The 13534-nt window shown below is 34.8% G+C and overlaps 1 protein-coding gene across 3 annotated transcripts in view; it reads right to left on the bottom strand.

The window, feature by feature from the left end:
• Positions 1–13534, bottom strand: part of ACSS3 (acyl-CoA synthetase short chain family member 3) — a 151477-nt gene that overhangs the window by 48430 nt on the left and 89513 nt on the right. For all 3 annotated transcript variants that reach the window (XM_023749760.1, XM_006083970.3, XM_006083969.3), the window contains 2 exons: positions 12783–12934; positions 3104–3207 (listed from right to left, as the gene is read on the bottom strand). In XM_023749760.1, coding sequence (XP_023605528.1) covers positions 3104–3207; positions 12783–12934 — 256 coding nt within the window. The remainder of the gene's footprint in view (positions 1–3103; positions 3208–12782; positions 12935–13534) is intronic.

Genomic DNA, 13534 nt, shown 5'->3' with positions numbered 1-13534 from the left:
CATATAGATACAACTCACCTTTCTCCACATAGCAAGACCAATTTCCTTCATGAGAGCATGGAATGCCTACATCATTAGAATCCAAAACAAGGGCTTAATGCTTCAGTAGTGCTGAACTGAGACAATTCTTTATTTAAACGCTCCTATGAAAAATTGATCTGCTCTTGAATTTTCCATGATTAGTTCTCAATTTAGAATCTTAGATATTATTCAAATCAGATATCAAAGTTGGTATTAATGGGCCAAAAGGGGATGTTAGTCACTGGAAATGTGTTGTTGCTAATACAAATTTCACGTGTAACAAAACCTACATGGTAATAAAGTGGATTGACTGTGTGTGCCTTCTTATAAACCAAGTCACAGAAACCAATCAATTTTTATTCATACATTTTAGTTACTTAACATATCCTTTACTAATTCCAATTACACATCCAAGTTTCTAAACAGCTCATGTGTACACACATATTAATGTAATCAGAGAGCAAATTCATAAATTATACATCATATGGAAGGCTCATAAAAGTATGCAATTATATTAAAAAATCAATTTATAAGTCAATAACAAGATAGAGACCTTGTGAAAAACTTGGAATTTGAAATAAAGAAAAAAATTCCTTTGGGAGAATCTTAACATTCCCTCATCTGTTATTCAATTTTTACTGGAATACCTCTTACAGAAGTGTTCTACCATCTATTTGACATTAAAAACATTAGGACATTCATGAATATGCTAGAAATATTGAATTTATCTTTCCTTTTCCTAAGAGTTAAGTGTAATCCACAAAGTATTTGTCTTTTCCCTTTGGTGGTTTAACATTAAATTAAAGTCACCTTAAGATCAATTTGATATCACCTTCGTAAATGTGAGTGGTTGCCAAAGGTAAATTTCAGTGTCACTCCACAATTATTTTCCACAACATACAACTTTGAAAATAATTTTTTTCAATGCAAATGAGATAAGATTCTAACTACATTTTGTTAGTAGCTGACATCTATATCACCTCAGGGGAATTTCTTTTATAAAGTACAAAATTACCTAGTTAGTTAGTAAGCTACCTACCTACCTGTCCATATGTATGTATTTGTGTGCTTTAATTGGACACAATATCAAATGCTGTACAGTTGACTGGAAGGGGAATGGAAAGAATCAGTCATTATTAGCAGAAATCCACTCTGTTTTTCACAGTAATGAGCAGCGATTCAAATATGATTAAAGTGACAGCACACTGACATAATGTGGCTATTAATTCTCTCTGAACAATACATTAAAGAAAAATTTGGAATTCACATGAAACTCAGTACCCACCAGGGACCTCATATGCTTGTTTCTCAGGCTTCAGTGAGCTTTTCTGTATGCCTGAATGCCCTAACTATCTATATCTGCACAGGCTGTTGTACACAAATCTATCAATAAAAAGTAAAATAATTATCATTATATTTATTAATGTGTCACTTTCTTTCAGCAAGCTTTGGCATAGTCAACATTAAGGAGGAAAAAATAAAAACAAAAAACCTCTTTGTAAGCATTTGTGTAAAGTCACTTCAGTGTTGGGAACAACACTTCCATTAGACTAAAGGGCAGCCATCTCAAAGGTGACAGGATATTCTTCTCTTTCAGCTTAAATGTCTGTTAAACTCTCCTGGTAAGTAGGAGATGCATCAATTCGATAAATAGTCTTCCTTAGAGAGGCAATAACTCTTTACTTGTTTTTATGTATTTCTATACATAGCATTGTTCTTTCTCCAAATTCAATGTGATCTTTTTTTATTTCCTAAATAGTTACAAATCTAAATTTAGATAAGAAGTTCCTCTTTTAGTTAGCAAAAAGGAATAGAAACTCTGATTTTCGCTTTATTTAAGGGACACCTTTTCTGCTCTGATTATTTATCTTACATTAGATATTACAAAGGATATAGAAAACACACTTTTTTTTTCCTAAGAGAAATATCCAAGAAGATAATATAAAGCTACAGTTTATCAGAATCAGAGTTCTAAAATGACAAACACTGAAATTAAGTTTTAGTCACTCACTTGATCTTTAGATTATAAACATTTTTAAAATCAGATGTAATTTTTGCAAAGAAACTTTATTAATGTTTAATCCAAATTTGATACTCTTCCCTAGTTGCTCATGAGATGGAGATTCTGAAAACACTAGTATAAAAGGGTTGATCTGTTGTACTGGTTTAAGTAGAAGTGAACTGAAATATGTACATATGAAAGCTACAAGGTTCTCATAGCTCATAATTACTCTCAGTAGCTCAGAGGGAAACCCAACAAAATCCCTACACTCAGTGAGGAGCAGAACAGATTCCAAATAATCTACTGACTTTCACAAATGTACACAATTATTCCTCAAAAGAAGCAGCAGAAAGGTGTGTGGGGTTTTTTTATTTGTACCAAAGCTTATATTCTATCTATTTAATATGACAGTTTGTTTTCCAAGGGTCACTTAGGAGAAGGAAAATCGGGAATAAATCAAATAAGTTAATAAATAATTATATATAATATGTGTGTGTGTGCTAAAGAAAAATACATTTTTCTGCCTTGAATGCTAAGCAGAAATATTCCATTTTATAGAGCACAAGAAGAGAGCCAGACAAACACAGGAAATCCTACGAGAGAAACAGTGCTTGTAAAAAAACACACAGAAAAAAACCTCTTAGAGCAGTGTGCAGGGTGTACAGGAAAGCAGAGAGAACAGAGATGAGTGATGAGAGTAATTTAAATCCGGTCAGATGATAATGAGGCTTCCACAGCTCAAAGACAATGGGAGTATTGAAGGTAGAATGAATGCAACAGACACTTCAAAGAAAAATCTGAGAGTTAGTGACTTACTGGGTATAGAAAATAAAGAGGAGGAGAAGCAAAACAGGTGTTCGTGCTTTACACCTAGGGACCAAGAGAATGGTGGCATCAATGTAATTTATTGAAGACATTTTTAGCAATAGAATAATCAAACAATTGCTTATTTCTGCTGAAACCAGAACCATCTGAATGCTGAGTTTGTGCCTGATGGTCGGAGTTTAGAACTTCCTCCAATTCTTGCAGTGTTTCTGAGCATTTCTGCAATATTTATGTACATATTTAGAAAATGCTCACCAGTTTGCCACCAATGGTCTAAGACGGGTACTCTGAAGACCTTTTTGGACCATTCCAGAGTCTCAACATCACATCGTTCTCCAGCCACAAATAATGTTTTAAACCTAAATATAAGAGGGAGAGTGAATTCAAGTTATTCCTTGAAAATAAATCTAAATAACTTTATCTACATTCTTTTAAACATTGGACAATCTAACCACAGTAATTTTCTCTGAGGAAAGCAGCCATATTACCAGTATATCATACTGCAAAATGGTGAGAGGCATGATTTGTTTTGACCCAAATGTAACTTAATACACATCATGGCATTGGAGAGAGGTATTTCGAAAGTACAATTCACAGCTACAGCTTCTCAGCTTTGAAAAGAGCAATCAAGCTGATCTCTATCACGTATCTGTCATCTTCATCTAATGCTTAAAGATGAAAACCCCTTTCCCCCTTGACATTATCCCTCTTAATTTTAGCTCCATTTTTGATTGCTATGTTCTACTTAGGTCTACACACAAAATACACTCTCAAGTATCAACTAGGACAACAACTATGCTCATAAATATGTTGCATGTGCTTCTTCTTATGAGTTCCTTTGGTAACGAGTACTCTGATTTCAAGCACATATTTCCCCTGTTCCAAGGACATATATATAGGAAAGATAGTAAAAAGTAAATACCGTTATGGCCTTCAAAGTTTAAAAAGGCTCTTATGGAAAGGAATACATGATGACTGAGACATGAAGAATCTTTGGCAGGGAGCACCATGCCACAAAATAAAAAGGATGAAATAGAAAAATAGAATTGATTTGACACTATTGCTGGTTCATTGAGAGAATGACTATTTTCCTTCCATTCTCAATGCCCATGACCTGTCAAGAAAAGGAATGTGTGCATGAAGAGTTAATTTATATCATCAAAGTAAAAGAACAATCAAATAAATGAAAAGCTGCCTACCCAATGTAATACAGCCACAGGAGATTTATTGCCATCCCCTAAACTTATATCATATCATGAAGATTCATGGAGATTCAAATATTCTCATCTTTACTTTCTAACAACATGCATTTCCTGTCTCTGCTATAAACACACATTTCATTCTATGATTATTTGTTTCTTAACAATTTCCCACAGTGCACTGTAAGCCCCTTAGGATCAGTCATCTTTATACCTCAATACCAGTCAAAATACCTGGGAATTTCAGATACTGAAACATTTCTAGAAGGTTAGAAAGACGAAGTACAGAGGTGGGGAGTTGGCAAAGTTTATGTCAGCTTGACTCATTCTATTGAGTAAAAGAGGAGGCATGTTGTTTTGTAAGAGCATGGAAATTGACAAAGGAACAATGGCTTGAAGAAAGGAAAGTCTTCCTTATTTGGGGGAATTTTAAATGTATTACATAAAAGTGAAAGAACTAAAGAGCAGCTTCTTGTCTTTCATAAACACAATCAGTAACCTAAGAGGCTATGTTGACACAGCACAGGTTGAGTGTAGTACAAAAAAGAAGGGATGGCAAATCAATGTTTGGGAATCTAAACAAGGCAAGGGAAATGGGGAAACATGGTAGGAATAGCCATGATGGAGAAAATTATCAGGAAAAATAATGGGGTCACAGAAGAAATTTTAAAAATCAGTAAAAGCAAAGGCACTGTAGGATCAGAAAAAAAAGAGGATATAGTTGTGAAAGGGGAATTTCAAACTTTGAGATCTTTACAATGTGTCTGTTCTGAGAGAGGATAGTGTTTATGGTAGCAGAGAGAATCTAACATTGAAAGACACTGGATAAAATAAGTGTATTGAAGAGAAATTTATCCTCAAGATATTAAAAATCACTCAAGGATGGTAACAGTCAAGAGGAGAGAGGAAGTCCATGACTTGTTGACTAAAGTTGCTGAAGAGAGATCTGAAGAGAAGAGAGGGTTACATAAATTGCAAGAGCTTTAATAGAAGATGAGCGATTTAAAGAACAGAATGATCAAACTCTCATGAGGTCAACTTTAATATCCTCCTTAACTTTTATAAATAATCATGACCCTAAAGGTGCAGTTTGGCCTCAAGAGTCTCAATGTGGACATTTCAGACACTCAACAGCCACATTAGCTAGTGGCCACCAAATGGAATAATGCAGTTAGATCATGACTTTCTGAAGCAGCAGCAAAATTCCTACATTAGCCAGGATGATAATTTTTTTAGTTAACACCATATACACAATTCCTCCTCAAACCATTAAGTCAATATTTTTTTTACTTGTATCTGAGTGCATGTACATGTGTGGGTGTGCAAGTGACAATAAATACAACGAAGACAATCTGTTACTTAATGTTTCTATAAGAAGACTGTCATCACAACAGCTTTGCAAAATTCTGGGTTTGGTTTGGTTTGGCTCAATAACTTGTCATAGGTACAGGACTTCATATCATGGTGCAAGGCACTGCCAAAAATAATTTTTGAGTCTGGCTGGTGTGGCTCAGCAGTTGAGCATCCACCTATGAACCAGGAGGTCATTGTTCCATTCCTGACCAGGACACATGCCTGAGTTTTGGTTTGGATCCCCAGTAGGGGGCATGCAGGAAGCAGCAGATCAATGATTCTCTCTCACCATTGGTGTTTCTCCCTCTCCCACTCCCTTCCTATCTGAAATCAATAAAAATATATTTTTTTAAAATTAATGTTTCAGTAGTTGCCTAGTGGCATATTTTCCAACTACTTAGCCACTAGTCAGACCTGGGCCTCATCATGAAGGGGCTTGTAGAGCAGTGTAAGAGACTTAGATTTCATCAAGGAAGTGAGAAGCTAATTAAAGCCAATTAACAATTTCAAACAGGAGAATGGCACAGGGAGATTTTTGCTTTAGGAACACTCCATCAGCCGTGTTGCAGGTGGAAGGAAGGTCAGGGCAGGAGCCCCGGGTGTCTGGCTGTGGGAAGCTGTTGCCCTGAGTGAAGAAGTGGTGAGGACCCAACCCCAGGCCGACCTGGGAGAGGAGGCAGACATGGAATTATTCAGGTCTGAGCAAACAGACTCATCACTACAAGACCATTCTCATTTCCTTTCAAATCCTTTTAGGAGACATTGTATGCTGTTGGAAGAAGAAAACCAAAAACAACAACAACAAAAAAACCTCTCAAATACTTAATCCTAAATAAAAGTAAAATGTAAGAAAACATAATTGGGAGGAAAACACAGGTAATCATGACAAATTGTGAAAGCAGAAAAGACTGAATGAAAATGTAGTTCCATTGTTTTTGTGCTGCTTCAAGTTGTATCACATACACTTTTGAGACTGACGATTGATACATGATTTAAAATTTAGATTAAGTTAAAAGTATATTGTTTTTGTATATCATAGGAAATTTGAGGAATGAAAAGAATACACATACGTTATTGTACATATTAGGATTTTTATTGTAATTTTGCCATTTATGACTGCAGGAGGTTTCAAACATAGTTTTCCAATTGATCGAAGAACTATTCTTTGTATTTCATTGAAGATGTAATAAAAGGAAAGAAAATGTAATCATTTTCTAGAGCATATTTTATGTTTTTTACCTCCTTTTTCATCAATAATACAAGTGTAGCCTAGCCAGTGTGGCTCAGTAGCTGAGCAAAGACCTACAAACCAGGAGGTCGCTGTTCGATTCCCGCTCAGGGCACATGCCCAGGTTTTGGGCTGGATCCCCAGTGGGGAGCATGTGGGAGGCAACTGATCAATGATTCTCTCTCATCATTGATGTTTCTCTCTCTCCCTTTTCCTTCCTCTCTGAAATCAATAAAAATATATTTATAATAATACATGTGTAATAAATCTATTAGTCTAAAACTTTTCTTTAAGAATAGAATTTAATTTTCAATAGTTTGCTGTTTGAAAAAGTAAACAATATTCACCCAGCTGGTGTTGTTCAGTGGTTGAGCATGGACTCATGAACCAGGAGGTCAGGCACATGCCTAGGTTTCAGGCTCAATCAATACCCAATAGGGGGCTTGCAGGAGGCAGCTAATTGATAATATTACTCTCATCATTAATGTTTATATCTCTCTCTCCTCTCCCTACCTCCCACTGAAATCAATAAAAACATATTTTTTTAAAAAAATATTGTGCATCTAGATCATTTGTATTAAAATATATAAAATGATAGGTTTGGCTGATGCCAACAATATAAAGGAAAAAAAAGAAGATATTTATAGTTATAAAAGGCAGCATTTCCATCATCTGTCAAACCACAGATTACTTCAAAGAGCTCTAGATGTTCCAGATAATTGTATGTTTAATTTATATATAAAATTGAAGATCTAGAACTTCAAAAGTATTTATTAATAAAAATGATGCTAAACATTGTCAATTAAAAATGTTAGCACAGGCCCTGACCAGTTTGGCTCAGTGGCTAGAGCGTCGGCCTGTGGACTGAAGAGTCCCAGGTTCGATTCCAGTCAGGGCATGTACCTTGGTTGCGGGCACATCCCCAGTGGGGGGTGTGCAGGAGGCAGCTGATCGATGTTTCTAAATCTCTCCCTTCCTCTCTGTAAAAAATCAATAAAATATATTTAAAAAAATGTTAGCACAAAATACAAAATAATTTTTGGCTAATGAAGAAACAATAACTTGATATTACCAGCATCTTTACAAGTTTTATCATAATTTTTTATTTAATTAATTTTTGGCATTATTTCCCAGCCAAGTAAATTACAATTAAATAATTAAATTATCACAATAATAAGCCATGCACTAGCAATGAATTCTTATCTGATGGCAAATTTTAGCATTACGTAACTTAAAACTTAGTATTTATTGTTATAATTGTCCATTACAATCCTATTGTTTTTCTTTCCTTAGATTTGAATTACATTAATATTATGGTAGTAATCTTTATGCTGGCATTAAAGCAAAATAGAAATATTTGATATTCAATAAAAAATAGTAAAAGTGACAGCTAGCTTCATTGCAAGTTAGAAAATCCTTTCCATTTCCATTAAAATCAAGTTGAGAAAAAATTTTGAAATCATTGGTGATTTAGAAAATTGTAAAAGTAGTATAGACATTTCCTTTCCCTGGATACATTACAAACTATCATTCACCTGTGGCTATTTAAAACTTAAATCAATTAAAATTGAAAAAAATTGAAACTATCATTTTTTAGCAGTATTAATCCTTTGTCAAGAGTTTAGTAGTGACATGTGACTAGTACCTACCTTATTATAGAGCTCAGGTTTATTAGATAGTGCTACCCTAGATATTATAGACTAACTAGAGGCCTGGTACATGGATTCGTGCACCGGTGGGGTTCCTCAACCTGGCCTGTGCCCTCTCGCAATCCGGGACCCCTTGGGGGATGTAGTAGTGCGTGAAGCAGCAGGCAGCTGGGGAGGAGCCTGAGCCCAGGCCAAGAACTGCACTGCTCCTGCTCATCCTGGCCCTGCTGTGCCTGCTGCCACTCAGTAAGCTTGCTGAGCGGGGCTCCTGCTGTGGGAGCGCACTGACCACCAGGGGGCAGCTCCTGCATTGAGCGTCCGCCCCCTGGTGGTCAGTGCACGTCATAGCGACTGGTCAACCAGTCGTCCAATTGCTTAGGCTGTTATATACATAGATTAATTATCTGGATGATATTCTGATGGTAGCACACACAAAAAATGAATCTACTTCCAAATTTATAATACTAAAAATATAAACAAAAAAGATAATATGCAATATTCAGAGTAGGAAAAAGGAGGGGGGGGCATTAATGGGAAGGAGACCTACACACTTTCCCCCAACTTTATGTAAAACTGAGTACAACTCGAGATTAAAATAAAGTTGAAAATTAAGCAAAAAGGAAACAGAAAAATGGTAGTGTTATCAAATTAATTTTAGTCCAAAATGGACAGGAAGCTGCACTGAAATGAATAAAGAGCTAAAAGATAAATTCTAGTGAAGAATTTCCAGGTAATAAAGTAGGGACAGAAGAAAACGAAAATGGATGTCTTATTCGAGGTCCATAAACTACCAAACCACTGAAAATTACTCTTTATTTATGCCAAAAGAAGTTAAATATAGATAGATTATTTCAGTGATGCCGCATCAACTCCTCGTTCACATGACAAACATCATTATTTTTTGCCATCAGTGTTCCTGCGGTTATCTCCATCTTTCCTTCATTCTATTTTCTCCTACTCTTCCCCAGTAGAAGAAAATTACTTTTTCAAGAGAAAACTCAAAGTACTTTTTGAAAAAACTCTCCACCATTTTGTTATTGTTATTTACCATATTAATTTTGGCTTCTGTTTAACCACAATATCCTATTATGATTGTTATGCCAAATATATAAATTCAGCAAAATATTTTATCGGTTTTATCAGCTACGTATTTTTTTAAACCCATACCATTCCCCCATGTGTATTTTTTTCTTTTACTAAAGTCTTTGGACAATAAGTTCTTTTAGCTTTGTCCATATGAACATTTGTCTATTTTGCCCTCAGTCTTTAATAAAAAAAATTAAAAAAAATTAGTTTGACAATCCTCCCACAGCACTTTGAAGATTCTTCACAGTTGTCATCTGAAATCTATTAGCATCAGTTTGATTTTCCTCTTTGGTGCTCTGTTGATTCTCTCTGGTAGTTTATAGATTTTATCTATAGCCTCAGCTTATGTTTTACAACTTCCAAGTGGCATGTCCAATGAGAATTTACTTATATCTAACCTGCTTAGTACTTGGATGGCACTTCCATCTGGGATACATCTGAATACAACCAGAAAAACCACTTTCTATTGCAGTCATTTCCAGTCTATAGAAATGTTTTTGTTTTTTAGCTCATCTCTGATGCTAAGCTTTTTCTCTTTTGTGTTAGCTCTCATTGCTAAGTAATTGGGAAAGAAAGGCTGCATCAAGTAAGAGGTACTGTGATATCTTGAATGGAAATCCCAGCACTGAAGACAGGAGTGGGCAAAGTAGGTTAACAGTTGTTCATATGGGAAAGGACATTCAGGTTATGAATATTACAATAGCTTTATTAACTCAAAGGAATGTCACAATGGCAAAGTACACTTACGCATAATCTCATATGTGCTCCAACTGCTGGCCTTCGTTATTTACACATTCTTGTAGACTACTTGCTATACTCAAAAACAATTGTAAACCTACTTTTGCCCACTCTTGCATTTACTAACTTAAGATTGACCTCGAAAATCATAGGAAAATAAACTATTAAGATGTGATATAAAAGGGAAATAGTTAGAAAGCAGGAGATAATAATATCTAAGACTTAGTCCATGTTAAGAACTGTTACAAGTGCTTTGCATGACTTAGATACCTTTTATTTTCATTATATTCTTGCTCTATTACTCTTTACAGTGAATAAAGGTGGGGAAGGGAGGCTGCATCCAAGGTCTCACACAGCCAGTGAATGGTACATTGAGCCCAGCTAGTCTAACTCCAGAGTCAGAATCTTAACTACCATACTGTACTGCCTAGTTCCAGCTTTGTCCCAGAGTAGTTGCAAAATCCAAGGGATACTATTTCACCTCTCGATGACAATATTTTCTCAACTGTAAAATGAAATGATTCCATTAGATGACTTCTAATCTATTTTTCCAAATTCTAGTCGACTATGATAAAATGAATATATAGTTCTGGTTATGTAAGTACAAAAGGTCTTGAACATAAATATAAAAGTATAGTTGTATGAGAAGAGTTGAATTCTGGTATTTATTCTGTCTCTAAACCAAATTTAACCTTTCTTGGACCTCAGTTTCCTTGTTTTTAAAATGAGATAGCTGGATTTCTATGGTCCCTTCTGTTTCTAACATTCTCCTAGTCCACAAATGAGAATCCATTAAAGTAGTTCAATGAAGGTATTATCTCTGAATAGACTAAAAATATATGAAAAGTTAAAGTTGCTTTTATCCCACAAATGATAAACATCTCTAGGCTTTGTGAGGTTCTTACTTTACCTCTCATAGTAAAAGAATGTTTGTGGTAATTAGTTAGGAGTGTGGGGCCTAGTCAAACTGCCTGGATTATTTTCTTTCTAAAGAGTTACTTAAATGCTCTGGGACCAATGTTACTCATTTGTATGATGAAGATCATCAGAATTCTTATTTATTATGATGACAAAGCAAGATAAAAGTAAGCTGCTTATGGCTAGTACATAGATTTTGAGTATTTGCACTTATTAGTAGTAGTAACTTGAATAATTGAGGGTGTTTGCAGAGTCTTCATTCCTAAATACCTATTAGAAACATATGTGCACATAATCATAAATAATTTAGTTGCCTAAAGACAAAGGAGCATGATCAGGAGGAACTTACTGCAATTTCTTTTACGCTAAAATCTGACTCCGTATCTTTATGTATTCTTTGGTCAACGATGACTTAATAGCCCATTAGGATTGTTTGATGCTTTAAACATTAGGTGAATTAGAAACAGCTCCTGCCTTCACAGAAAAGATGGCATCTAAAGCCCACATACAAACGGAAAAAGAAGACGATGTAGCAAATGAGCAACCTTAGTTTGCTGGTCACACAACTGAATGCCCTGCAATCAGAATGCGTTTGTCAGTAAAGAGACACTGCAAGAAACCACAATCACTGCTTCTTCAAAAGCCCTAGAACTGTCTGAAGATGTGAAGATTACACACAGCCTCAAATGCATTTGCAAAGTTTATATTTCTATCCTTTGACTAAAATGCAGGAAACCTAATTGAAATGTCACAACTGAATGAATAAATAGAGGGTTAATATAAATATTATAATAGAAGATTCATTTTATGAACACCTTTTATTTTAATAAGAAAGTACTCTTTGGATGATAAGTAAATTTGGATGTAAACACAGATCTACTTTTTCATAAAATAAAAGAGGAAAAAGAAACAAATAAAACCACTGACCCTGCCCAAACTGATTGCTTACATCTGCAATCAGTGTGTGTTATCTATTTTTAACTCTTTTTTTGGGCCATAGCAACACAAAATTAGTAACATTTGGCTTTTAACTTAAAAAATTCAAACCAACTTCATGCAAACACACTTTCTGACTTAAGAAAACAATAAAATCTCTTCCTTTAGTTTATGATAGCAGTGACCTATTTCAAAGAGATTTGATGAGAATCGATGCTGGAAACTGCCTTAAAGATACAAATTGCTATAATTATCTTTGGATATACATATCATTAAGCTAAAGAGGATGTCAATAAGCCAGCATAAAAATATCTAAACTCTTCACAGCATATTATTATAAAATAATAAAAATAATTTCCTTCACTCTTTCAACAAAGGTAATTTGAGCTATAAAACTCATATTTTATCTGTATATGTAAAATAAAATAATATTTTCTGCTATTAAAACCATTATTTTATTTTCAAAAGACAGGTATATACAGAGATATAGATCTAGATTATACAGGTATACATCTATATAAAATGCATATATGTATGCATTTTAATTTATAGTCAGCACTTTAAGAAAAATATAAGCAGCGTAGTTTTAAAAATATTTGGGTAATATTTGAACTGACATAAGCATGATGTGGTATTTAAAAATATCCACGGTGTAATTAAAATAATTCCACGTATTTCAAAGATATGTTTAGAAGAGTCATTCTTACTATCATTCAGAATCTTTGGGCTCTCTCCACAAGATACTGCAGTGCCAGAAAAAATGAAACGTTCAGTTATTCATTCAGATTGCGGTTTTTGATGTAATTTGCCTTGTGCATCCCATTCACCTTGTTAGCGAGTACTGCTTCCCCAAGGCTGCCCCAGGGTCCTGTTGACGGATTGCTCTAATTGCAGTGGGCGCTGTGAACAAGGCAGCTACTCCATGCTCCGCCAGCACGCGGAAATAAGCGCCAGCATCTGGTGTTCCCACAGGCTTCCCCTACAATGAGATTCGTTTAAAATGTCACTGGGTAAAATGCCTCATATTTCATTGACGGGTCAACACTTACACATTTAACACAGACACGTTAATAAGCTGGGACTCTCAACAAGTCTTACTTGTAAAACATTCCCGTGTTCTATCATAAATAAAACAAACCCAATGCCCGGGCATCAGAGAGGTCGTTTGTTCCATTACAACAACCTAAAAGCTTTTCAAACTCCGATGTTTCTTTTCTCAAGTTTTGTAATTCAAACTAATAGTACCCAACAGTCTTCTATTTTATAAGAAATTAAATAGATAGTTTTGTATGGTAGGCTGACTGAAAACTACATTGCTAACTTATCTTTTTTTCATGATCACTATTACAAGCGACAATAGTAAATCTTAAAATATCTGAGAAGAGAGAAAAATCTGGAATCACAGTGATTTCTGAGCAATGACCTTTTCAATTAAATGTTTCACTCCAAGGATAGCAAATTCTATGAATTTTTTTAAAATCCAATAAGACATCCCAAAATGCATGTTTCCCACAGCCTCAAAATGACATTATACACGTTCAATCAAAATGCATGCATAAAAATCTAACAATTATGACAA

The sequence above is a fragment of the Myotis lucifugus genome, unplaced genomic scaffold (assembly GCF_000147115.1).
Source record: "Myotis lucifugus unplaced genomic scaffold, Myoluc2.0 scaffold_9, whole genome shotgun sequence".
NCBI lineage: Eukaryota > Metazoa > Chordata > Mammalia > Chiroptera > Vespertilionidae > Myotis > Myotis lucifugus.
This window is presented reverse-complemented; position numbering and strand designations above follow the sequence as displayed.